Source organism: Halichoeres trimaculatus, unplaced genomic scaffold (genome assembly GCF_033239565.1).
Source record: "Halichoeres trimaculatus isolate MK-OKI-2021-1 unplaced genomic scaffold, fHalTri1.1 fHalTri1_scaffold_6, whole genome shotgun sequence".
NCBI lineage: Eukaryota > Metazoa > Chordata > Actinopteri > Labriformes > Labridae > Halichoeres > Halichoeres trimaculatus.
In genome coordinates this window covers 1,746,289-1,774,137 of record NW_027437184.1, presented here as the reverse complement: position 1 = coordinate 1,774,137, position 27,849 = coordinate 1,746,289, and the positions used below count along the sequence as shown (strand labels likewise).

The window sequence follows — 27,849 nt, the reverse complement described above, 5'->3', positions numbered from 1 at the left end:
GTTAATCATGTTTTATTTTCCATGAGCAAACAGACTCAAAAAAAAAACCAAAATATTTTTGCTCTTAACATGTTAAACACCTCTAATAGTTCATGTTGACTTCTTAATGGGGCTGTGTAACTTATAAAACCTTTGTTAAAACCATGTCCTTGACAATATTAATGGGTCTTGAGTTTGTTGCAATCCACTTAGAAGCAGAAAAGAAATCTCTGTCCTACAGGGTGTGCATAACTTTAAAGTTTAGCAGCCCCAGATCAAGATCTTTTTTACAAGGGCAAACTGGCCAAGAGGTCAGAGGTCATAATACTTTATGCTAGTCGACTATTGTTCTTTTATTTTTTTATTTTATTTTTATTTTCATTTTTTTGCAACTTAAATCTACTTGGATAAACAGCCCAAAATGGGTTGCTAGATTCATTTCAGGGATTTTGAGTCATTCTGCACAGCTGATGAGTTAATTGAGTTATGAGTTTTAATCAGATTAACTATGATGATGGGATTAATTTGATTAATTCTATAATTTTGACACCCCTAATTTTTTTTTTAACTCTTAATGCATTTATGTTCTATGATAAGTTTCTTTGAGTACTTTGGAAAGCGATACACAAAATAAATAAATCTTTATTATTATTTTCTGTTTGGTTGTAAATCTGTACTTTTTCAGATATTTAATTCTATTAATTTTTTTAAAGTGTATTTAATTCTGATATTTTTTAAAATTTTAAATTTCTGTGTTTTAAACGTGCTTAAATAAATAAACAGGCTTCCTGTATTTCCCCCTGGTCTTTAGCACAGCTTCTTTATTTTTTTTTCTTTTCTTTTTTTTTATTGTCAATATTAATGTCAAATAATATCATTGAAAGTATACATTCACACAATTCAATATTATAGCATTTCACAAGACAAAGGAAGAACATACAGAACATATGCCAGAGGTGAATGGATCAAATAAGAAAGTAAAGTACTACAAAGTCTTTTTTTTTTTTTTTTTTTTTTTTTTTTTTTTAGTTAAAACACTGACATGAATTTAAGCATTCAAGAGTCTTTATAGCTTTGGGGTGTAAAGAAGTCTGAATAGACTTAATAGACTGTTGGCCACTCCATTGACCGGACCTTTATTTTGAAGGTCCCAGCCGGACATCCTTGTTTACTGTATTTGCTGAAGCTTCAGCTCAACCTGTTTGTTGATCGCTCTATGAGGCTTATTAACACCCAGACTTTATTACGAGCCGGGTCGATCTCTCCGGGCAGCTGTGAGCTCTCATCGCCGGGAAGAGGCAGCTGGTTATCTGACAGGAGACACAGACACAAGCGGAGTATGTAAAATGTTTCCATCAGGCGAAAAGAGGCTTTTCTGATGTAGCTTGTTAGCTTAGCTGCGTCGCCTCCAGTGTACACACAGCCTTTTTGTTCTGCCTCTGCATGACGAATTAGTACGAGTGGTAACTACAGACAAGGCGCAAAAACACAGCGTTTGTTTTGTGGAAAGACGTGTCAAGAATAATTTCTGGTTGTCAACCTCAGCCCCGGGGCTAACCCCCGGTCGCCGACCGAATTAATGGCCGGAAATCCGAGGAGGGGCGCCGGTCTCATCGGCTTGATGAAGGACGCCTTTCAGCCCCACCAGCAGCCTCTGCAGCCTCACCAACCTGCCGTGGTCGATAAGAAAATGGTGGAGAAATGCTGGAAACTCATGGATAAGGTAATGTCAGTGTTGGTTTGAGGGGGAGAGGGAGCTGAAAATTAGCTGGCTTGGCTGTAAACTCCTGGATAAGAGGATAAAGTGTCTGTGGGGGTCAGCTAACAGAAGAAAGGGAAGTGAAAATGAGTTATTTTGGTGTTGTCTGTTATCAGCTGTTGCACAGAAAATTTCCACATCCACTGTCACTGGTCACTGTCCTTGTGATTATGAGGAAACTCTGCTGACATCTGCACTTTTATGTGAAATCAACCTTTCTCTCTGTCATTTTCTAACAGATAAAGTGTTATATGTGCAGGAAATTGTGTAATATTTGATCTTAATCACATCTAGTATGGTTTGTATATGGGTCTGAAGTTGCAGGATGACTCATGATCCACTACCTGACTTCAAATTATTAATATTTGGCTCCAGCAGTGTCATAATTGTATTGCATGAGTCTGCTGCACCCATATCGTGTGCTATTTTATTAATGCTAGTGTTTGTTTATCACTTAATTGCGCCTTTCCGTTTTCTCTTCACACTAGCTGCTATAAAAGACAAGTTTATTTGCTTTCCAGTCACCCCACCTGATCTCACAGTTGCATTTTTTAAAGAGCTCTTGCATTCAAGAATGACAACCCCACAATCTGAGGCGTTACGGTGTCCCTCAGGTTTAATCTAATCAGGACAAATTTAGTGCAGAAGAAGTCGCTCTGATGCTAATCTGTTGATCTTTCCGCCTTTGCTTTGCAAATCGCTCTGATGTTTCCTGACGCCTCATGTTTGATGGCTCATCAAAGGAGCTGTTTGTTTTATTCAAACAGGTTCGTTTTACTCATCCCAGACTGTCACTTTGGTTTTATCTCCAGCGAGGTCCCAACTCAGGCAGACAGGCGAGGAGAAAGTGGAGAGATGAGGAGTTTTCACAAGAGATTAATTCAGGAGAGCTGGAGGAAGCAGAGACAGATATTTGATAAGACAGAGTACAATAACAACGGTGCATGCCTGTGCAGCGGTGTGCTGAGCTAATATGGAATTAGATTTGTGTCAAAAAGAACTTAAATTGCAAAATTTTTTTAGAAATGTGAGAGATATAATCTAACTTAAGCAAAAAAATGTATTAATTGCAATCAAGATATTCGTGTAATTGTGTAAATTATTAGACTTTTACATAGGCCTGTCACGATAATCAATAAATGGATTAACCGAACGATAAATAAAAACGTCCTCGGTAAGTTTTCCAGCCTCGATAAACTGACACATGCATGAATGTTGGTTTTCCTCCTCTCTTTGGACCAAAGAGGCTGAATGAGAAGATGGCTCACTACGTCTATCTTTCCTAACATCGGGGTGCATAGGTTCTATAGCAGATTTGTGGATTTATAGCAGAGTGAGCATCTGTCAAAAATGCGATCTTTGGGGTGAAGACGGGGCTGCTCGTGCGTACACACAGAGAGAGCTGAAGCGAGCGTCCTGAGGGGTAAGGAGGAAACACACGCTAATATGAGTGATGGCACCAAAGATACGGTTCTTAAGCCGCCTGCCACAGTCCCAGTGTGGGAATATTTTGTTTTTTATCAGAATGAACAAAGTGTGAGCTCATGAACACCAACCAGCTGATATGTGGCATTTGTTTGAAAATGGTGGCGACGAAGAAGAAGAAGGGGAGGTGCAGCGGAGCCTCGTTCTTTGACAATCCGCTCTTACTGAGGCTTTTGGTCGGCAAAGTAAATAGAAATAAAAGCACCAAATGGTGGCGCTCAAAGACAGATACATTGCCAAAGAAATACAGTCCTTCAATACGGTTGAAAGCCAGAAATGTTCAAAACGTTTGACAGACAGTACGGATTGACTGGGAAAAAGTACATGTTACAAACAATTCAGGAACTGTATAAACTCACTTTTATTTAGGCTATAGTTTTTATTGGGGTTTTTTTGGGGAGTTTTGTTTTTTCTTTAGAGACAGGGTCTATGTTTTATTGTTTTTGATTAGTATTAATTATTTTCATTGACATGTATTTTTTTCTAAAAGAGAGTCCATTTCATTTTCATTGTATTTTTCTCTTTCTTGTTTTTTAAATTTATTATATTTTTTGTTTAATTTATTTTATTTAAAAGATCCTGACCTTTTAATTACAGTTAAATACTCTTAAGAAATTAAAGTTTATTGCTTTTGATATGGTGTACTCACTTTATTATCCCATTTATCATCATTACATCAATGAAAAAATGGAAAACAAATCAAAATAATATTGACAATAATATTGTTTATCGGCAATAATATTTTGGAAAATTATCGTCTAGCAAAATTTGTTATCATGACAGGCCTAGCTGAACTTCTTTATCGTGAACCGTTGGTTTTCCCGCCGCACAGAACAAAATCCGGGGCAAGGGGTGTCACTCAAAAACTATCCAGCCAATGAGAACGCATTCCACACAAAGCCCACCCACTCGAGAGGTTTGTGCCAAAAATCGCAATCAAACAGTCAGGCAGCGCAAACGAAAAAGCTGACATTGAGAACAAAAGTCTGATCAGTGAGAAAAAAGACAGAACTGTTAACAAAATAACCAATTATAAGAAAAGTAAAAGGAAAAAGAAAAGTAAAAAGATTCTTTTTGACACAAATCTGATTCCATAAGCTAAGAGGTGTCCTCTGCTTCATTCACACCTACGGTTTGATGCGCCCTCATGTCAGGTGATCCTGGCGGAAGTTTTGGAGCTGAAGTTAAATGTTTTGACAACATTAAACTGGAAGTCCTTTATGGCTTTGTAGCAATCACAAATCTGCAGAGTTAGATGTTTTGAAGTTTTGCATTTAGAGACAGAATATGACTGATTCTGCTTTTTTATCCCTGTAACTCTGTTTACTCAGCTGCTGGGATAACAAATGAGCTTTTCTAGGTTATTACAGCTGTTATAAAGTTACTGTAATTGCATGTTGTAAAGCAGAGCGAAGATTAAAGTTCAAAGTCTGTCACTCTTTTTTTTTAACTTTCTGTGAAGTATCATAAAAAACAACTTCTTCCTGTTTTGATGGAGTTAATTATTTAAGAGGGAAGTTAAACGCTTCAATAAAAAACAAAACAGAAATATTTGAATGTTTTTGTGCTATTCTAACTGTTCAACCACAAACATCTGTGTATAAAACATCTCAAAACTTTGAGGGGAAATTTCTCATTTGCAAAAAACTAAAATTTCAACATGTAACTGTTAACACCAAAAAAGATGAAAGAAAATCAAACTTTTTCTGTGACCTCCTGACGTTCCTGTTAAACCTGCCACAAGTTAAAAAAAAAAATCCAAATCTTCTCTTGGTGGGAGATTTCATAAAAACTTCAAACTCAGATTAAGCTCCTGAAGAGATTAGTGAGTTTATTAACAACCCCGTGGTGTTTAATCTGGAATACGTCTCACATTTTAGCCTCGGCAGTAATCGTAGGGATGTCCTAGAGAATAACCTCTGGGCATATTTTGATGGATCAGTATGAGCTTAAATAAAGCAGATCAAAAAGAGATCCTCGGCTGAATCCCTGCTTCCTCCCCCCGTGGACGAGCCGACTGATCCCTGCGGTATGACAGTTGTTTCTGCTGCGACCAGTTTCCCCTTATCATGGTGATCAGTCATTTCTGGAGGACTAAAGGACTGTGAGTCCACATAAGCTGCCTTCACTGCTTTAAATTAGTGTAGCATGATGTGGTCAATATTATTTCTGGCCTATGGGAATCAGCCGTTGTGATGACATAAATTTCCTGCCCGTGATGAATCAAGAATTCAGCAGATTAAAGAGGGGGTTTCATGCTTCTTCATGATGTAAACACGGGTAGAAAGTAAGAATGCTGGATGTTCAGACTGAGCATGTGCAGAGTGTCAAACCTCTACAGAGTCATATGTGGTAGAAATCCCTGAATCTGTCTGTGAACTGATCAAACAGGTCTGTTCCACACGGAACTGGCTGAAATGATGAGGTCATCACAGAGGGATGTTCTGATTGGTTCATGACACATTCCTCAAAAATCAACATCAGCCCCCTGAAAGGCCTCCAGAGGGCTGGCCAATCAGAGGGAAAGGGGTTTTTAGGCTGAAACGCAAAAGTTTTGTTGCGTTTCAGCCTCGCGTTTACACAGAAACGGCGTTTCAGCCGACCTAAAACGCAAACTTTTGAAAACAGCCTCCAGGGTGGGATTTTTCTGAAACGCTGCTGACACAGTTGCTATGTAAACAGTAAGCCGGTGTTTTCAGTGGAAATGATGACATCACACTCGGCTCCACATTTCACGCATACAAGAGGGCAACAAGTGCTGTTTTTACAATCGTTGCAAACTACCGTGTTGATCTTGTGCTGCTCAATCTGCTGAATGTGCCGACTGTCTTTCAACAAAATGAGCATCTGTTGCTCCACTTCTGCACTTAGGCCCTGTTAACGCGACAACGTTTAATCTGAAAACACTAAAACGCAGTGAAAAAAATCTGCGTTTACACAGAAACGTTGTAGTAAGCATGCCAGGCCTGTAGGTGGTGCCATAACTGTCTTATACAGAAGCAGCTTTTGTTAGATCTCCTCTGAAGTAGAGTTGAGCAGATCATCTGGCCGGCTTACTGTTTACACGGCAACGGTGTCAGCACCGTTTCAGAAAAATCCCACTCTGGAGGCCGTTTTCAAAAGTTTGCGTTTTCGGCTAGAATGCTGTTTCTGTGTAAACGCGAGGCTGAAACACAACAAAACTATGCCATTTTACCCTAAAACCGTTGTCATGTAAACGACCCCTCAGTATTCCCCAATACACCAGATGATCAGATCAACTCTACTACAGTGGAGATCTCCCAAAAGCTACTTCTGTATAAGACAGTTATGGCACCACCTACAGGCCTGGCATGCTCACTACAGCGTTTTCAGTCCCCCAGCATTTCCGTGTAAATGCAGATTTTTTTTTCACTGCATTATAGCGTTTTCAGATGAAATGTTTTCGTGTAAATGGGGCCTAAGGGGTCGTTTACCCGACAATGGTTTTGGGATAAAATGCAAAAGTATTGTTGTAATTTGGCCTCTCAGTAAGCCTGGGATAATATTCAATAGATCAATTAATGGTACGATAAATGAACTCCAGGGGCGGTGTCATGGGTGGGCCCAACAGTCCTAGGCCCACCTCAAACTTCTTTTGGAAAAAAAATGTGTTTTTCTCTCTTTATTTAAAAAAAAAACAGTTTTAAAGAGGAAAATTGAAATATTTTGTCACTTAACGCTCATTTTGTTATTGTAAGATAACCTGTCTTTATAAAATGAGCAAGTTTGGCAATCTTTAGCCTGTTGGTAAAAAAAAGTTATGACACATTCAGCCTCATCTTATACTAGTAGGACTAGAAAAGGATTTTGGAAAATGCTGTAGATTTTTGTCTTTCATTTAACCGTGGTTCATGTTGCTGCTCTTACAGCCTAATGTACATGGAAAGTTGAGGTGGCGCAGCCCATTGGTGCATTAGAGTGCCACTCTTTGGCCAATACCATTGAGAGCCTTCGCTGTCTGATACACTAAAATTTTTATCAAATAAAGGATCAAAAAGCAACCAGATCTGTCTTAAAACCTACATAGTAACAGAAATATATCTGTAGTAATAGTTATTAACTAACATTGGTGTGTTTGTTTGGTAGAGGAATGAAGAGAGTGAATGCTCTTTGTCACCAGGGAGAGGCAGGGATGCTAGCATCAGGCTAGCGTAAAGACACAGGGTGCAGCAAGTGAGTTTCGTTAGGTTGCCAGGAGCAACGCAGGTTAACGTAGGAGAAATTAGGAGGAAAAAGATGATTATAAATCAAAACGTCACAGCTCGAGCGTGGAAATATTTCATCTTTAAACGGAATGAGCAACGTGAGCCGATCAACATGGACGAGCGGGTGTGCAGCAACAAAAAAAGGCAACACAACAAACTCAATTTTCCCGACCTGAGACGCAAACTTTTAACCTGATGATCGCACCGGAGGAAACAGAGGAGTGGTACATGAAGCCGAAAAAAGCACAATACCCCTCTTTAATGTCAAGATTCTGAGAATACAACCAGACTTCTTAGAGAAAGCGACTTTATCCTCAGAATTTAAGATTTCTGATTCAGCTGCTTGAATCCTCCTCTGTACTTTCCTTATGCTCAATTATCCCCAGCCTTTTCCACAGTCCGTGGTGACGTAGGCGATGCCTGGACCGTGGTCGTCCAGCTCCCTGCGAGGAGTAAACAAAGCCAGCACGAGTGGAGTACGAAGGAAAATCACTAGAAAGTTTATCTGTAAGTGGAAACATCTGGCCCCTGGCTGATGTGGCCGTGCGTTGGAAGTTTGACGTGTTGTTTGAATTTCCAGTCAAATAGCCACATAGGATTTAAACTCATGACTTCCAGGACTGTGGGGGCTTGCTCGGTTGTACAAACAGTGAAACAGCACAAAGCGGAGTCACTGGAGGTGTTTCTGATGATTTAACAACAGGGTGGTGTCTCAACACTCAGGGATGTCACAACAACGCTTCCCCTCTTCTCCACGCTGAGTCCAGCCCCCAAGGACTCACACTCTCAAATACGGCCTGCCTGCTATCGGTACGGAGCCCAGGGTGGAGATTAGGGTTGGGCCGCAGTCATGTCCATGATGCAGTGAATTGTGGGTAATAAATCCATAAAGCCAGCAGAGTCTGCTTTAGTCCTCGCGCAGAGCGGATGAATTGTGGGTTTGGAAATCCCTCAACTCTCGCAGACTTTGTGGGCGCGTTCCCCAGGGGGGTGCAGAGGAGCTGATGTCCACACGTTCAGATCCAGTCGTATTTACTGTACTCGGCCGTGATGCAGGGCTGAAACTAGAGTGTGTTACTGTGAAAAATAATCTGGTTTTAAAAGAAAGGTTCCTCTAAAAAATGATTTTCTTTCTTTCGATGTCCTGAAGAAGACTTTCTTAAAATGGCATCACAAAATCAGGCTTTTTGTTTACTGTGCTGCTTTTTTCTTTGTTGGATTTATTAGTGGGGTACACTGTGTCACTTAGCTATGCCATCACGCTATTACACACCTGTCTCAGCTAGCTGCATCCGGCTTACACGCCGCCTACCAAGAAGGACACGGTTGGCTGTGGAAATGCAAACAGGATCAGGTTTTACTGATCCAATCAGGACCAAACTGTGCTGATGCGTACCAGACCACTTGGTGGAAACGGGCTTTTGAACGCTTGTTTTTGTCGTCCCAACAACTCTGGGAATCATGCCCCTTGGTCATTTTTCGGAGTCACTAGAGTGGATGTCCTTAAGTGAGTAATTCCCCTGACGAAATTTGGTGTTTGAATCAAGTCAAATCTCTCTACTTGTTTCCTGCTCCGTCCTCTGTCATCCCCTCCAGTTAAAGGTGAAAAAGCCAAAAATTTGGCTCAAGTATGGCTACCAGTAGCAGAGCTAGCACCACCAGGTTTTGGTCCTCCTTGCAGGTTAATCTTCCACATACCTGTGCTTCATACTTTTATTTTTGAGGCTTTTTGTGTCTTTAATCAGAAGATAGAGCAGGAAACAGGGAGTTAAGGTGTGTGACTTAACAGGGTTCCCGCGGATCCTTGAAAAGTGTTAAAAGGCATTGAATTCATAGTTCTAAAAATAAGGCCTTAATTGGCATTAAAATGTCTTAAATCCAATTTTCAAAAGTCTTATCTGGAGAGGGAAAGAAAAGGTTAAAAATTGGCAAAAAAAAATCCAAAAGTGGCTTAGGAAAATTGATTATGGCAGCAAAATTGGAAATTAAATTGGAAATTAAATGTCAAAAAACATTTCAAAATTCCAAAAATGTTTCTGACAGTGATCAAAAAAAAAAAAATGGGGGCAAACTAGAAATAAAGTTATAAAAACGGGCTTAAAAAGATAAAAATGGTCCAGAAGTAGGACAAAGTGTATGAATAAAGGTCAAAAAAGGGATGAAATTGCAAAAACTGGGCAAAAATGGTACGAAAGTGGAAAAAGGATAATAAAGAGGTGCAAAACAGGTATGAAATTGCAAAAAAAAAAGGGGGAAAAATGTGCAGAAAAATCCAAAAGTAGCTTAGGAAAATAGTCTTTGGCAGCAAAATTGGGAATTAAATTTGATATTAAATTTCAAAAAACATGTAAAAATTACAAAAATGTTTCTGACAGTGGCCAAAAAACGATGAATGGGGGCAAAATAGGCATAAAGCTGTAAAAACGGGGTTAAAAAGAAGGCAAAAAGTGATGTTTTATTTAAAAAAACATTGGGTTAAAATGGCCTCTCACCCAGGTAAATCATGTGGTGTTTTTATTTTGTTGTTTTGTTTGTTTCAATTGTGGTTAGTTGTCGACTTGGTCTTAAATTTGATTTCAAACGGCCTCAAAAAAGTCTTAAATAGTCTTAAATTTAACTTGGCTTGAGCTGTAGGAACCCTGTTTAGGCTGTTTGGGCTAAAAAACTACAATGTGTCACCTGTCATACATGCTTGTTTACATCCAGGTTGTAGAGCATTAAAGCATAAGCTAGCAATGCGTGGCTGCAGCTTTGACCTGAATTTCTTTCCTAAAAAAGATAAATGATATTTCTTAAACTCTGCATCCTGTTTTCTGTGAGTGAGAACTTGAAATCACAAAGCAACACTCTTATTTGTGTTTCTGTCGTTTCCTCTCCAGGTGGTGCGTTTGTGCCAGAACCCTAAGGTGGCGCTGAAAAACAGCCCCCCCTACATCCTGGATCTGCTGCCTGACACCTACCAGCATCTCCGCACCATCCTGTCCCGATACGAGGGCAAGATGGAGATCCTCGGGGAGAACGAGTATTTCCGTGTGGTGATGGAGAACCTGACCAACAAGACCAAGCAGACCATGAGTCTCTTCAAGGAGGCCAAGGAGAGGATGTACGAGGAGAACTCCCAGCCCAGGTCGGTGTCTGTCGTTGCGGAGGTTTGGCGCAGAGTGAAAACAGATGTGAAGCGGGGAAAGTGTTTGATTAAGCAACAGAAGTTACAACGAGCAGCAGGGTTAACACTGTTTGAATTGGCTCAAGCTCACGGCTGCACAAGCTGCTGCCTGTGTGTCACAAGAAGAGTCTTAAAGCGTGTTTGTCGTGGATTACGTGGCTGTGCACACATGCAGCGTGTAGTGTCTCAGAGGAAGTTAAAAAGTAAGTCCTCTGTCCGTGTTTCTGTGTCATAAAAAAAGATCCTTTCATGCTGCAGTGTCCTGGTTTTGAGCAGCTATTATTCTGTTTGGTGGACACAAAGTTGGCAGCGACCCACTGACATAATTACAGCGCATGTGTGGGCTTTAAGCAGGTCAGCTAACCGCTGCATCCAAAGAAAGAAACTGGAGGACTCTGCGCCGTCAGCTTTCTGAGCTGCTTTAAAAACCACCGCATGTCCGTGTGAGAGGTTTCTTCACTCCTTCCACTTTGATGAGACACAAACGGCCTCATTTATCACAAACAGAGTGGGCGAGCGTACGGGGGAGTAATCGCTCAAACGTCTGATAGAGGCATGATCAAACTGTCGCAATCACGTCCACTTCCTCTCTTTCTCAGAAATCCATGAGTGAGCAGAAGTTACTTCCTCTGACGCACTCTGATTTTTATCGAGCATTTCCTCACAGATGTTCTGGATTAGGAGCTGCTGTGAAGGTTGGCAGATGTATCATCGTCCTGGGGTTAATGAAGCACAGAGGGCTGAGGCTTCAAAGTGTGAATCCTGTCTCCTTCAAGACGCTCTTTAAAACTTTATTTAGTCTTTATTCACATTTATTTCAAGGGACTGTGAGGATTTCTCAGTGATCTTTAAAATGAGATTATCAGCTCCAATATAGTTTATTTCTTAGCTTCTTGATCAGGTCGAGCAAAATCGGATTGATTTACAGCACGTCTAAGTCTCCATGACAACACCACACCAGCTGATGAAGTTTATCAGAGAGAAGAGAGATCTGAGTTTTTCTCTGCTAAAAATGATTTCTGTGATTAATTTTGTAGTGATGGTGGACACTGGAGCCTAACTGTCAGACAGAAAAAGGACAGAAGAGCAGAAGAAAGAGAAACAGGAGAGAGATAGAGCACGAGCTAAAGGCTAACCCAGGGGGTAAAGACTAAAAAATAAGTAAAAGGCTAAAGACCAGCTAAAGGGTTGATGCAAGTAAAGGCTAGAACAAGCTAAAGGCCAAAACATAAGCTAAAGGCTAAACATAAGTAAAAGGCCAAAACATAAGTAAAAGGCTAAAACATAAGTAAAAGGCTAAAACAAGGGCTTGAGGCTAAGACACAAGTTAAAAGCTAAAACGCAGGCTAAAGGCTAAAGACCAGCTATAGGGTTGAGACCCCTAAAGGCTAGAACAAGTGTTTAGGGCTGAGACACAAGCTAAAGGCCAAAACATGGGCTAAGGGTTAAATCATGAGCTGAAGGCCAAAACACAAGTTAAAGGTTAAAACATTAGTAAAAGGCTAAAACAACAGCTAAAGGCTAAAACACAGCCCAAAGACTAAAGACCAACTAAAGGGTTGAGACAACTACAGGCTAGAACATGAGCTAAAGGGTAAACATAAGTAAGATGCTAAAACATGAGTAAATGGCTAAAACACAAGGTAAAGGCTAAAACAAGGGATACGGTCTCAGACATGGGCTGTAGGCTAAAAAAGGCTAAAACACAAATTAGAAGCTGAAAAAAAAGGCTAAAGGCTAGAGACCAGCTAGAGTGTTGAGACTACTAAAGGCTAGAACAAGGGTTTAGGGCCAAAACATAAGCTTAAAGACCAAAACATGGGCTAAGGGTTAAAACATGAGCTAAAAGCTAAAACACAAGTTAAAGGCTAAAACGTGAGTAAAAGGCTAAGACAAGGGCTATGGGCTAAGACACAAGTTTAAGGCTGAAACATGAGCTAAAAGCTAAAACACAAGTTAAAGGCTAAAATATAAGTTAAAGGCTAAAACACAAGCCAAAGGCTAAAGACCAGCTTAAGGCTTGGGACAATTTTAGGCTAGAACCAGGGTTTAAGACGAAAACACAAGCTAAAGGCCAAAACATGAGCTGAAGACTAAAACACAAATTGGAGGCTAAAACATGAGCTTAAAGACTAAAACACAAATCGGAGGCTTAAACATGAGCTTAAAGACTAAAACACAAATCGGAGGCTTAAACATGAGCTTAAAGACTAAAACACAAATCGGAGGCTTAAACATGAGTATGAGGCTTAATTGCAAGTTAAAGGCTCAAACAACAGTTATGGGCTTCAACACAAGTTAAAGGCTAAAACAAAGTTCATTGCTTATACATACTGAAAGACTAAAAGACGGGCTAAGGTGTCTGACATGAGCTAAAAGCTTAAACAGTGAAATAATTAAATACAAGTTAAAGGCTAAAACATGAGTAAAAGGCTAAAACACAAATTTAAATATGCGGGGACCAAGTTTGAACTTCAGATCGTCTGATTCCTTAGGCTTCAGTTTTTTGTCTCTCAAAATGAGACTGAATTGATCTCACATTTCACTCCTTTGAACTACTTATAATTGGTAGGGAAAGGCCCATTATTGACGCTAATATTTAGCATATTTAGCCTTTTTTTAATCCAGCAGCCAATAAGAAACTAAATTTCAGTCTGTGTTATTTTGGCTTTCTACGGTTGCCCCTCTCTGTCTGCAGTCTCTGCTCTGTCTCTAGCATCGTCCCACCCACAGTATCATCTGATTGGAGACACACAGAGACACTTTTTGAAAACCTGACTTGTTAAAGAAAACTTTAGGAAGCTATTTATTTTTTAAAGTTTTCAATTAAACTAATAAGTCATCTGCCGAGCCTGGGAGCTGTTAAATAAACATGTGCTTAAAAGCTTTTGACACCAATATTTTCACTTTTACTGCAAATGGATATCAGCCCCAAATATCAGTTATTCACTTCCTTGATCACTGATAATCAGCATTGACCCTGAAAAATCCACATCAGTCGATCTCTGATAGTTGGTGTCAGTATTTGCTCCTGTGAGCTGCTTCCTGTTGATTCTGTCTCTAACATTAAAATGTCACTCTGTGATTTTAGCCAATGAAAACATAATTTAAAGTTTTTTTTCTGCAGCCGTTACAGACTCAGAGAATAATAAAACAGAAATGAACAACTCTCTGCCTGTTCTTGTTTGAATATTCAGCTCAGATAGTTTCATCAGTCTGAGTCTGAGCTGAGTGTGTTTTGCTCCTCGTTGCCGTGTTGAAGCACATGCCTGGGTGTTTGTTCAAAGCTTGTCGCCTGTTTGGAGCAAATATTAGTACCCGCTCGGTTAATATCAGCCACTAACTGGTGTTTGTTTGTCTCTCTTCTCTTTCTCTGCTGTCACTCAGGCGAAACCTCACCAAGCTGTCTCTGATCTTCAGTCACATGCTCGCCGAGCTCAAAGCCATCTTCCCCAACGGCCTCTTCCAGGGCGACAACTTCAGGATCACCAAAGCTGATGCTGCCGAGTTTTGGAGGAGGTCATTCGGGGACAAGTGAGTCAGATATGAAAGTTGACGGAGGATGAACTTCCATGTTTGTGGTTTGGTTTGTTTGCTTGCTGACTAAGCTTTGGGGCCTGAATCAGAGGTTAAAATTTAACTTTTCTCCCTCGGGTTTCTGCAGCAGCTCGTTGTGTTGAAACGCTGTCAGCTTTCTTTCTCTGAGTTCCTCTTTCTGTGCTTTAGGACCATCGTGCCATGGAGGACTTTCCGTCAGGCTCTCCACGAGTTTCACCCCATCAGCTCGGGGCTGGAGGCCATGGCTCTGAAGTCCACCATCGACCTCACCTGCAACGACTACATCTCTGTCTTTGAGTTTGACATCTTCACCAGGCTCTTCCAGGTAACTCTAAGACAAGTCGCCAAGTCCAGGGTTAGTTTAACCAGATCAGTGGATTGATCCATCTGGAGACTTAATGAAACCTTAAAGTCTGAAGCCTGTGGTCTGTGGTCTGGGAGTTCAGCTCGGTCTGCAGCGTTGGCTCTCACAGGATCTGTCTCTTTAAGGATGTCCTCTCCAGTTACGGCACATAAACTCTAAAAACATAATTTAAAAATGAATAAAAAGTTCAAACTCGGTTTCAAAAGATAAATCCTGCTCTGTAATCTGATCCATCTGACAGAAACTGAGGGATTCGCCCTGCAGCATCGTGGAACGACACATAAACCATGATCAGAGAAAGGATCAGCAGAAGCTGTCCTGGTCTGGTCCAGTCTTTTTTTATGGTTGTTGGACATTTTTGGAGGAGAATAAAGAAGCTTTCCAAGCTGACAAAAAAAGTTACACTGATAGTAGAGGTGGGAGAAAAATCATTATACGATATGTTGAAATTCTTTGTCAAAAAATCAATTTTTCAAATTCAAATTCTTCATTTCAGTCTTTGTTTATAAACTGGTTCGTAAAAAAATACCACTTTTCTCCAGCAGAGGGCGAACTGTTTCTCTCGCGTAATCTGCATTTTAGCATTTTAGCCTTTAAAAGTCTGTAGACATTATCATCATTATTTAACTTTTTCCCATGGTCTTGTGTTAAAAAAGCAAAACAAAAAATTGCAAAAATCGTAAATATCAAAGCATTACAAATTAAATCGAATCGGCACCCCAAAAATCATAAAAAAGAATCGAATCACGAGAACAGCACATATTTAACCTGCACAAATATAATTTTGACCACCTCAGCCCCAGATCAGTCAAAGTCCTGCAGACCCCAGGACCCCCAGGTTGGGAACCACTGTTGTAAGGGACACAAGCCTAAAGTAAAAAAAGAAAGAAATTAAATCTCAGAGACGATTTTCAAATCAAACACAAGTCATTTCTCTAAATTTGACCCTTTGAAGGAGGAAAAAACTTTAACCAAACTCTAAAGCAGGGGTAGGCAAACTTTTCCACGACTCATGCCCAAAGTGCAGATACTCATTACAGTATTTAAACATGCTCACAGCAAAGTCCTCCCTCATGTTTGCCTCGTCATGCTGTTAGCATACTTTGCTAGCACTGTTTTCTCAGACTCCAATTTACCAGTCTCATCTCTTAAGTTTTTTACATATTTGGTCTCAAAAAGACGCTGCACACTTGATGTCCTACATCCTACACTTTAACACCAAAAGGAGCACATTGACTGATCGCCTCTGGCAATAAATCCAGACTCCTTTTGTCCATTTATGTTGCAGAGAAGAACTGAAACTTGGTTGCCGTGATAGCAGCGCTAAATGGATGTGATTGTGAGCTAGCTGGCTGAACTCCCAAAAGATTTGCGGTGCTAAGTTTCTTCAGATTTTTCAATAGAATAAAAATAATAATAAATTGTTGTTATTATTAATTTATTTTTATTCACAATTTATTTATTCATTTTATATTTTTATTTATTTGTTTTACATTTTTATTAATTAATTTATTTTTAGTTTTAAAATTTTTGTTTTTATTTATTTTATTTATTTTTTTAATTCATTTTAGAACTTTTTTAAACCGCTAAATGGATGTGGTTGCGAGCTAGCTGGCTAAACTCCCAAGAGATTTGCGGTGCTTTGTTTTTTGATATGTTATATAGAATAAAAATAAAAATATGTTGTTCTTATTATCAATTTATTTGTATTCAAAATTTATTTATTTATTTTATGTATTTTTTATTTATTTATTTCGTATTTTTATTTATAAATTTTATTTTTAATTTTTATTTTACATTTTTGTGTTTATTTCATTTTATTTATTTTTTTCATTTTATTACTTTTTCAAACCGCTAAATGGATGTGATTGCGAGCTAGCTGGCTAAACTCCCAAGAGATTTGCGGTGCTCTGTTTCTTGTGATGTGTTATATAGAATAAAAATAATAATAAAAAATAGTAATTTATTTTATAGTTATTTATTTTATATTTGTACATTTTAAATTTTTGTATTTATTAATTTTAATTATTATTATTTTTTTTTTTTCATTTATTTATTTAGTTAGTAAGTTAGTAAGTTAGTAAGTCAGTCAGTCATCTGCCTGATTATGATAATTCTCTGTATGCAACTTAAACAGCCTCATGTCCCAGCTTTGGCCCCATGCCCCAGGTTGCCCACCCCAGCTCTAAAGGCACCTCACATGGCTGCTGTACAGTTTCCTCTATATTCAAAGAGCAGGTGTCAGTGTCCAGTGTAGGAAGGTTGTGAAGCATCAAATCTTTTCCTTTGCAAATAGTGAAAACTGTCTCCTGTTTTTGTTGAAACCTTGATTTTCCATTAACTGATGTTTGTTTGCGTGTCTTTGTGCAGCCCTGGTCGTCTCTGCTGAGGAACTGGAACAGTCTGGCTGTCACACACCCGGGTTACATGGCCTTCCTGACCTACGATGAGGTCAAGGCTCGGCTGCACAGGTTCATCCACAAACCTGGAAGGTGAGGCGTCGTCAAACTGATCTGAAAACAACAGTCTCAGATCATAAACATTCAGAAACACAGGGAGGAACACCTTATTCCTGACATGTCTGTGTTGTTGTGACTGAATGCCTCCATCTTGCTCTGATGATTGATCCGCCGTCTTCCTCGCAGCTACATCTTCAGGCTGAGCTGCACGCGCCTGGGCCAGTGGGCCATCGGCTATGTGACCGCTGACGGGAACATCCTGCAGACCATCCCCCATAACAAGCCCCTCTTCCAAGCCCTCATTGATGGATACAGAGAGGGATTGTGAGTGCCACCACACCACAGTGTCAACGCTCCAATTAAGACATTTTCAGAGACGTTATGTCACAGGCTGCGCACGCCAGATCAGAGCTCGCTTTAACCAACCCTGAAGAGCTTTTTGTTGGTGGTATTTATCATTTTTTCATGCGTTCACACTGGAAATGTCAAAAACTGAGAGTTGGAAGCAGAAACGAGCAGACAGGATGCAGGTAATTAAAGCTTGGGGATAGAAAACAGGAAGTGAAAACCCGAGCATGGCTGTTGTCTGCTGCATGTCTGAGTGTTTTGCAGGCGTGGGTCAGGATGATTGATGAAGTCTTTGTTCAGAGGCGATAGTTGACAGTGACTGACCACAGAGCTCCTCGCCTCCGTGACACAGAGATTTATTACGCCCTCAGCCTATTGTTCCTTTTTATTGTGCTTTAGCATCATGCTACGCCAGCCTTCGCTAAATCTGACGCTAAGAAAAAATAAGAGCTGACTTCCTCATACTGTGTTTAATCCAAGCATAAATTAACATGTCGAACAAGATGTTTACGACTTTAAGGAGCCAGAATAAGTGAAGGGAGGAGGAAGTAGAGTCTATACTGCATGCACAGCATTATCCAACCCAGCTGTTTTTGGTTAGTGCCTTTTATACACACAGCAAGCAGCCTAAAGGAGACAAGACAAGTGATAACAAACTTTATTCACTTTTTTTTTATTCATTTTTTATTTAATCTAGAAGTAGTTCATGTTATAGTGTATACTGAAACAACTTATAAGGGAAAAAAAGTAATAATCGGGGAAAGTATTGTGGAAAAAGTCACTCAGACTTTCTGCACTAGTCTGATAGAAACTGAAAGTTATACGTCATAGAAAACTAACTTTTCCTAATGAAAAGACAATTTTAAAAAAAAAGAAATGTAAGGAGGAGAAAGTTAAAACCAAAAAATTATCAGAAGATAAAAATATATATATGCAAAGGCCAAATTTTGAAAATCACCCCCACATAAAATTAAATAAAATATCATAAAAGAAAAAATAACCAAAGGTATATAAAAAAAAAATCAAAACAGGATTTAAAGGATTTCAGATCCTGAATAAAAGGAAGCGTTTTGTGGATTAAAACATGTTTAAAACCCTAACCCTGTTTTTGAAAGTGGATTAAGACTCGACTAATCTGAAGACAGAAAAGAAAGTAAAGGATTAAATCGTTATTTAATTAAAAGAAAAAACTGTGATCTCCATTTTTTGCAAAGAAACACCTGAAAGTCAACAATAAACACATGAAATACACTTAAGTAACTGAAAGAGCACCACAATCAGTAACATCACCTGACATTGGATAGATACTGTGTGAAAGACAACAATAAAACAGTCAGTCCCATTTATAGACTCAGGACCCCTTCAGACATCATCATCTGTGTGGTTTCCATGCGATGGCTCATCTCCATTCATTTTAATGGGTCAAAAAATGTTGGAAAATGCTGAATACTTTAAAAAGTACAAGGGCTAGAAATGTGAAAAATACAGGTAAAGTCCTCCTGAACATGCTGAACATCTTACAATCTGAATCAATCTGAACCATAGTCTGTATTTAGAGTGGACAGTGTGGCTCCACAATTTATCATTGTACAGTTTTGAAGCCAAAATTCCCCCGTCTCAGGCGCAGCCATTGTAGAGTCTGTGCAGTAGAGACTGTGAGGGATTCTGGGAGAATCTGAGTGGAGCTGGGTGACAAAAATAAAAATTATTATTTCTTTCCAGAGTCTAATCACTTCCTGACTCTACCTCCTGACATATTTCACAATCCCCGAAAAAAAATACACAAGAACAGCAGCTGTCAATCATCGTTAAACTAGACGTAAAACCTTGTTTTTAACCTCGTATAACTAATGAAAATGAAACTTTTCAGAAAAAAGAGGACTTGAATACAAGACAGCCAAATGATATCTTCAAATCACCACAACAATCAGACGTGAGAAACATTTCTACCAGGTGTATTAATTTTTTAAAGTTTGACCACAGCCCATCCGGAATGACTGGGGAGATGGATTTTTTTAAACCTATACTGCAGCCAGCCACCAGGGGGAGCAGCTTTTGTGGAGACCTCACTTCGAGCCGAGCACAGTCTATGATCTGAACAGTGAAAATCTGTGATAGCTTGTTGAAGTCTTAAGTAGGGATGGGTACTGAATTAGGTACTTTTATTGGTACCAACCAAATTCTGTCAAAGTACCAGGAACCATTTCATGAAAAATCTTAAGGTACCATGTTTAGGTACCTGAATGCATCCTTGTGACTGTGAGGGAGTGGAAGAGTAGGAGATTTTCTATGCTGGACATGAATGCCGCATTAAAAGGTCATATTGAAGAATAAATATGTTAAATTGGAAAAAAATACATTTTTTTATTAAACAAATTGATTTTTTTTTACCACATAAACACAAAAAAGTACTTAAAATTGGTACCGTTGAGTATCGATACAAATTGCCAGGTACCGGGCATCGGTACCGTATCGTTTCAAATGTGAAAGGTTCCCATCCTTAGTCACAGGGAAACAAAAAATAATTAGATATAGAGTTATTTTGCTGGGTTACAGATACAGGTCTTAAGGTTTTACAAACTCATTCAGTTGTAGAAGCACAGGAGGATGAAGCCAACAGGAAGTGAGCTCAACAGGAAGTGCTTTTTAAAAAGGAACACTGTAATCAATGCAGCAGTTTACAGGAAATAATGTTAAACTGGTTAAAAATAATCAACAGGAAAACATAAAACCAGAGAGAGGACATTTTGATCTAAATCTGATCTCATCTTCTTTAAGTTTTTTTTTTATTATTTTTTATTTTTCAAAGAAGTGTCCTTCTCTGATCCAGCTCTGACTGACTGAAACCTTCACAGAGACTAAAAGCAATAAACTGAAGGGTTGGGTTTTTCTGCGCAGCTCACATTTCGTTCAGTGTTTCTCTTTGTCATCAAGTCAGTCTTGTTTTCATGGACCAATCAGAAACTGTGTGTGATTCCTTTCTCTGTGTGTTTGTTTCTTCAGTTATCTCTTCCCAGACGGACGGGCACAGAACCCAGACCTCACAGGACTCTGCGAACCCTCACCACAGGACCACATCAAAGTCACTCAGGTTGGGTTCTTTTCCCCTGGATGAAGAGGACTCAGGTGAGATCTGTGAAGCGTTTCCATGGTAACAACCTGTGTTACCTCCTCCCCCCCTGCAGGAGCAGTATGAGCTGTACTGTGAGATGGGCTCCACCTTCCAGCTCTGTAAGATCTGTGCCGAGAACGACAAAGACGTGAAGATCGAGCCCTGCAGACACCTGATGTGCACTTCCTGTCTGACGGCGTGGCAGGTGAGGCTGCGGCACCTTTCCAGGTGTTGATGTGTGTTTGATGTTAGCTGAATCTTTAACGAACTTTAATGAGCTGTAACGTGTCGTCGCCAGGAGTCGGAGGGTCAGGGCTGCCCCTTCTGCCGCTGTGAGATCAAAGGCACCGAGCCCATCGTGGTCGACCCCTTCCACCCCAAGGCCAGCGGGGCTTCCTTCGCCGGGTTCCAGGGGTCCAGCAGAGCAGAGGCGACGGGCAACGACGAGGAGGAGGACGACCGTCTGGAGGACCAGCACCTGGTCATGAGCAGACTGGCGTGCAGCAAAGTAAGGAGGAGCCGTCACAGCGGGCTGGGCTGAACCTCTGAGGAGTTTCTGAACCGTGTGTGTGTGTGTGTGTGTGTGTGCAGGTGGAGCGTCCAGCCTCCCCGGTGTCCCAGCTCCCTCCTGTGCCCCCCCGCCTGGACCTGCTGCAGCAGAGACCCTCCAGCTCCCTCAGTCTACAGAGCCAGGGCGCCACGCCCAAGGTCAGGGTGCACGCACACGTCCTGCTGCGTCATTCGCTGTTTTATCACCTCCTTCACCTCCTCCTCCTCCTCCTCCTCCTCAGATGTCAGCCACTCACAGAGACAAGCCTCTACCTCTGCCTCCCGCCCTGAGGGAGCTGCCCCCTCCTCCCCCTCCTGAGCGCCCCTCCCTGCTCGGCCAGGACTCCCGACTCCAGAGGAGACCCCTGCCCTCCACCCCGGACCAGCCCACCTGGGCCTCCAACTACATGGTGCCTCGCCCGGTGGCGAAGAGCGCCCTGTCCGCCCTGCCCTCCGTGCCTCAGAGCAACGGGACCAGCGGAGAGGGAATCAAACCGCAGGCGGCTACCAATGCTGTGTACTGTCTGGCTGCGAGGTACGGAGCCGTGGCGCTGAGACGGTTTCACCGTGAGGCCAGCTCAGTTTGGGGTAATCCCAGCATGCTTTGTGTTTCCTGTAACCCTCAGGTCTCTGCCGGCCTCAGCGGCGGCGGCGAGCGCGGAGCGGCCGTCGTCTGACTGTGAAGAGAACGAGTACATGAGCCCCACCTCTCTTCCTGCCTCTGGCGCCCCCTGGGTCATCAGCGGCTCCTTGGTGCCTCCACCGCCAGCGGCGCAGACCAACCATCAAAACGACGCCAGGTAAACGAGAGACCAACCAGTGACGCAGTGTTTAACGAGTACTCCTGCTCTTTTTACTCATCTCATATTTTCACTCCAGGAAAGTGAGTCCAAAGTTTTTTTTAGTCATCAGACTTTGATTTTTAAACGTGTCACAAGTTTGTGACTTAATTTTCTGACGTCTCTGTTGAACTGATGCTCAGAGAACAGGATGCTAAACAACAAAAACATCAGGAATATTTTCTTTGCACGTGTTGTAACTGGGAAAAAAAAATGCTTATTGAAGAAAGATCATTAATGTATGAATTTCCTTCTCAGTGATGTTAGAAGATGAAGCTCAAAATAATTGTAAAACAATTGTAAAGTGTGCTAAATCATTGGAAAAGCACATCAACAAACTGGGATCTCTTACACCATAAAATCAGCTGGATTTTTTGGGGATATTCTCGCCCAATTTAGTTTTTGCCATGAGATCAGTTCTTATGTGATTGTGTCTGGTCCTTCAGTTCAAAGTTCCCAACACTAGAAAAACAACCTCAAAAGTAAAAAAACACCTCGGTGCAGTGGCGTGCACAGACTTTTTAAGGGCAGGGGCGAAAAGAGAAAAAATGCTCACAAAACAGGTGTTTTTGTCAACCAAGAAAGCAGTTTATCATATAACAACCACCCAAAAGAGCAGGTAAGAGTGTTTTACCAGCCTGGAGGGAACTTTAGCGTGTGTTTTTCAACAATAGGGCCCCCCTCTGTGCACACCACCGCCTCGAGTTGGAGTTTTAATGTCGAAGTCAACATTTTCTCAAAGTTCACAAAATGAATTACTTGAAAAGTATAAATGCAGCTTAATTCTGTTTTTGCAGAACACATTTTTAAATAGTTTTAATGTTACGCTAATCATTGTTATAACAAAAGGGGAGGTCCCTAGAAAAATTTCCAACCTGAAAAAGATCCATGGTCTAAAAAAAGTTTGAGAACCCCTGCTCTGAACAAAAATCAAGGTTAAAGGGCCATTCCGCTGAATCAGTGCCATTAGCTCGTTATAACTCTCTAAAAATAAATTTAATTTTCCTTTTCAGCTCTAAATCTGGTAATTCACATACTGAACTCCACAAAATGTGTATTTTATTGTATTTTGTATATTTATCATGTTTTATTGAAATTTCCTAGCCCTGTTATCAAAACTCATGTAAGCTCTAAAGCTGCGTTTCCACCAAGCAGTCTGGGTCGGTTCAGTACGGTTTGGCACAGTTTGGTTCAGTTAAGCCTGATCCCGTCTGCGTTTCCACAGCAAACTGTGCCCTCTCATGGTAGGCGGCGTGTAAGCCGGATGCTGAAAACCACAGCTGTTAAACAATAGCGCGACGCCGTAGCAGCGTGACACAGTTCACCCGCTAATAAATCCAACGAAGAAGAAAAATGCGACACAGTAAACAAAGAGGAATGATGCAGACATGCAGCATTTCATCCTCTCTGTGATTGACATGTAGCTCTTTGATATTTTATAAGCATGTTTAAAAGTTTTTTGACTTATTTCTAGCTGCTTCTCTGCAGCACTTTGTAGGAGCTTGGTTCCCTCTTACTATTATTTTTGCATTGTGAAACTGATCTTAAACCCCAACAACCGAAGTCATTAAAACTCTAATGATCCTAAAAATCATCACTACACCAGCTAATCTTTACATTAATGAATCAGTTGACGAGATAACTCGATTGGCTCCTGTTAGTCCTGATTTGAGTCACAGGACTGAGTTTTCAGCACACAGTTATTAAAATCATGAAATAAAGCTACATCATGCTAATAGCATGATGATGTTAAGCTTTACACAAAAATCTGTATTTGAAAAAGTTCTCATCTTAGATAAAGGTGGTAAATGAAATCCTCCATCTGCACATGCAGGTTTTATTGGTGCTGCAGTGGTCATGTCTGTCCACCAGGGGGCTCTGTAGCTCCAGGTTTAGACCCCCTTGCTTCCTGCCTGACACCTATTTGCATTTCCTTAATCTGCCTTTAAATATTTACTCAGGGGAGTGAGAAACAGCGGTGACACAAAGGAAACACTCTGCTCTGACTCTGTGCTTTGATGAAAAACTTGTTGAGTGGAGAAAAACACAAATCAATTAATTTTTTTTCTTCCTCTCTTTTTCTTAAAGCAGTGAGGCGGTCGACAGCGACTCTGAGGACCCTCAAGTCTACGAGTCCATGTGTAACATCCAGGCCGGGGCGGGTTCCTCTGAGACGCTACAGGCCTGTGATCCAGGTACCTCTGTCCAGCTCAGACTTCCTGTCACCATCTTTGATTTCTCTGATACGTTTTCGGAGAAAGGTTTGAAAAAAGAGCTGATTTTTAGAGATATTCCCGTTAATGTGGTGTGATTTTCAGAGCCCCCTCCGCTCCCCGCTGCAGTCCTCCAGGACAAACCAGACGAGAGCAGCGAGGAGGACGTCTACGAGTACGACTTCCCCCGACCGGTGGTCCCGCCCGCCCCCACCAGGAGAGCCATGTCAGAGATCAGCGGGCCCTCAGCTGATTTCCTCAGCACGCTCAGCCTGGACGGCCCCGTAGAAGCTGGTTGGTTCAGACTCTGTTTCTCTGGAGCGTCCCACATAAAATGATGTAGAAGAGAAGGTGTTTTTGCCTCTCACACGGGAAGCTGGTATTTTGCCTTTCAAAATAAGAGTTTGCCACATTTTTACCCTTTCTGCCAAAATTATCTCCTTCGAAACCACAAGTGGCAGCGGCTTGAAATTAAAATTATTTTTACACAAATTAGGCCAAGATTCTGGCCTATATGATGAGTTGTTTGTAACCTTTTGAATCTGAATCCTCTCTCTGCTCTGATGATGTCACACACTGATTAGTTCACTGCAGCTGGTCATGTGACTCAGCAGAGGAAACAATCATCACTTCCTCCGTTAAATCGCTTAGTAGACCCCCTAAACATGCTCAAAAACTCTCCAAGATTGGTAGACACATTACGAGCGCCAAAATCTTCGATACGATACCAAACATGACCCCCCAACATCCAATGATATGCTCTCTGTCCCCATCTTGGCACACTAAAATGGCCCTTGCAGCCAATAGGAATGTCCTACAGATATCAAACCAACGTCAAAATATATGTCTAATTGAGACGAAAACATTATGCGCCGACACCCCTGACCTATGTCCAACAGGAAGCTGGCATTTTGCCTTTCAATATAAAATTTATCTTTTTAGCTTCGCGCAGGCTGCTGCGTTTGGGCCTCTAGACAAAAAAGTAAAAGTTGTACACCTTTAAAAATGACATGAATGGATTCCTGACAAAAAATTTCTTACAACAATATCATATTTTTACAAAGATTTGGGTCAAATTGTGGCCTCTCTGACGAGTTGTTTGCAAACTTTTGTGAATTTGTGAATTTGAATCCCCCCTCTGTAGTTCTATGATGATGTCACAATGATTAGGAGTTCCGTGATGATGTCACAATGATTAGGAGTTCCGTGATGATGTCACAATGATTAGGAGTTCCGTGATGATGTCACAATGATTAGGAGTTCCGTGATGATGTCACAATGATTAGGAGTTCCGTGCAGCTGGTCATGTGACTCAGCAGAGGAAATAAAACATGGTATCAGCTGTTATAGCACTAAGAGGGTCAGAAAGGGATGAAACCCTGACAGTGGAGGGGAAACAGATATGACAATCCAGCAGAAAGGACCCGTCTAATGCTGCTCGAAGCTTGAATTAGATTAATTAATTTCACAGCAAATTAACGTGTTATCAAAATGAACGCAAGGTTAACTCAATTTCAAGTTTTTGATCCAAAAACCAGACAAAACATACTTTTTTGACCCCGTTCTGCAGCCTCAGACCTGGTCCCTGACTCTGGATTGTGTGTTCTGTTTTAGAGAAAATACCCTAGTTTCAGGCAAAGTGCCTACATAAAGTCTCTGTTTTCCATCAGGTCCCTGAATGCTGCACTTTGTTTTTATTTCCAGGTATGTTTGCAGCAGGTGTGGACCCTGAACGCCCCCCGAAACCCCTCCCACGACGAGCCAACTCCGACCGACGACCCCGGCCTGCAAACCGCGACTTCTCCTCCCCCCTCCCAGACCTCCCTGGACCCTCCTCCTCCTCCTTAGCCTCCCTGACTCCTCCTCCTCCTCCTCCTCCGAGCGGCAGCCTGGCTCTGAACGGGGAGATCGAGTGCCTGATGTCGCAGGGCTACTCCATCCAGGACATCCAGAAAGCGCTGATGATCGCCCAGAACAACCTGGAGACGGCCAAGAACATACTGCGCGAGTTCGTCTCCATCCCCTCCTCGGCTCACATCGCCACATAGTCGCCCCGGGCGCCAGCCCGCCCTCCGTGTATGTCTCCGTCTCCACTCTGTGCCATTATTACGGATTAGCATTCTACAAGCACTTTCCTGCAGGGCCACCGGGGGGCGCTCATCTGTGGAGGTATGCTGCGTTCAGGTCATATGGAGGTGGCGCTCTGACCTGAGGCTGGTGTGACCATAAACCGTGGACGCAGCACACACACACACAGATCTGACGCCTTGTGGTGTGAGCTCTCTGTAGCCGAAGCTTTGACCCCGCCGTACTCGTCGCTGTGGCCGTGCCCCCTCAGCCGCAGCGCGTCTCTCGTGAAGCTGGAGGCGGCGCCGCTCAGCAGAGGATCATGTTTTTATTTTCACCTCGGTGTCCCGCTGCTGGCAGCCGTTAAGTTTGGTGCTTTCCGGGCTTTATCGTGGCGTACGAAACAAAAACATGTAGCGACACCGTTTTCATTTCAAGTTAGTGATTAACTCAGTGACGTGTGTGTGTGTGTGTGTGCGTAGGTGTGTGTGTGTGTGCTCATGCTGATGAATGTTCACGTCGTACACATCGCTGTGGCTCGCTCTGTTCGATGGCGTCTGACCTGTCAGACGTGACTCCATGTTTCTGTGATGAGGTCACAGCGTTAATGTTCGGGCGCCGTGTGTGTCGTACTAACAACGACTGAAGAGTCTGGAGGAGATTCTGTCTTTAACGCCATGATTCCCGCCATCATTCCAGGTGATCTGACACTGACGGCTGGTTTATTTACTCAACGCTTCTTTATTTTTACTAAAACACACAAAATGTCTCTAACACAGGCGCCACGGCTTCTTTCCAAATCTTCAGGATCAGATTTCAACCTGTGACGACTTCAGCAGAGTTTAACTCTCAGATTAAAAACCTGACGGAGGTTTGACGTCATGTGGATTCAGAAACTCGGTCTAAGATGATGAATGTAAAAAGTTTTCAGCTGTAAACAGAAACACAGATGATGATGCTAGCTAAAAATTAGCCAAAAAAAATCAGAAAACAGACTAAATCACTGGTTTTAAGTACAAAAACACTCAGAAAACAGTCACACTTGAGCACAGGCTCAGAAAGTCCCATAGCCTCCTCCGTGGCTAACACTAGCAGAGCTAGCAACACTATCTGCCCTGGGTTCACCTGCCTGTTTGAGCTGGTTACGCTCCATTCAAGAGATTATTTTTTTAGCTTAATAAAGAAAAAACAGTCTATAACCAGCTTTAGCTCCTTTTAGCATCAAGAAATCTGTGCCTGTTTCCATCAGGGTAGTAAAGCATGACAGTGTCGCAGCGTTGTAGCAGCAGCTGTCAACCAGAGCTACGATAACAGATATTGACGGTGGATTCCCCACAACGTAGACGCAGCATTTTGGGCCTGATTTAATAATTATTATTATTTGTTATACTGACTGAAAGTTCTGGAGAAGACTCTAAAAAGTGACGACGTCCATATTTTTAGGCGACTAATCTTACACATCTCTTGTCCAGTTTAACCGAAAATAATAGGCCCTGAGTCAAACTTAAATAAATTTAATTTCTTTATCTGTGTTGGATTTTTAGCCCATCATTTAAAAGTAATCGAAAAAAAATGATGAAGAATATAATTAATATGATTTTCTGGAACAGAAACATAGATGATGCAAGCTAAAAATCTTTCCTATGAAACACTCAAAAGTCACAAAGTTCACAACCACCTCCAGACTCATTGTTTAACAGTCAGAAAAATTAAAATACAGAGAAA

General features: G+C 41.4%; 1 protein-coding gene across 2 annotated transcripts; it reads left to right on the top strand.

Moving 5' to 3' along the window:
* Positions 1-1,158: 1,158 nt before the first annotated feature.
* On the top strand, positions 1,159-27,833 carry LOC141791449 (E3 ubiquitin-protein ligase CBL-like). Of its 2 annotated transcripts, none has more exons than XM_074671942.1 (15): positions 1,159-1,702; positions 10,329-10,576; positions 14,003-14,149; positions 14,342-14,498; positions 16,908-17,029; positions 17,183-17,320; positions 20,348-20,435; positions 20,530-20,661; positions 20,755-20,964; positions 21,048-21,164; positions 21,248-21,540; positions 21,632-21,805; positions 23,936-24,039; positions 24,163-24,351; positions 25,762-27,833. In XM_074671942.1, exons 1-15 carry the CDS (start codon positions 1,559-1,561, stop codon positions 26,103-26,105), a joined length of 2,607 nt encoding a protein of 868 aa, XP_074528043.1. In that variant the 5' UTR covers positions 1,159-1,558; the 3' UTR covers positions 26,106-27,833. The 2 variants fall into 2 exon arrangements, with proteins under 2 accessions (XP_074528043.1, XP_074528042.1); XM_074671941.1 differs by having other exon boundaries at positions 23,933-24,039.
* The last annotated feature ends 16 nt before the right edge of the window (positions 27,834-27,849 follow it).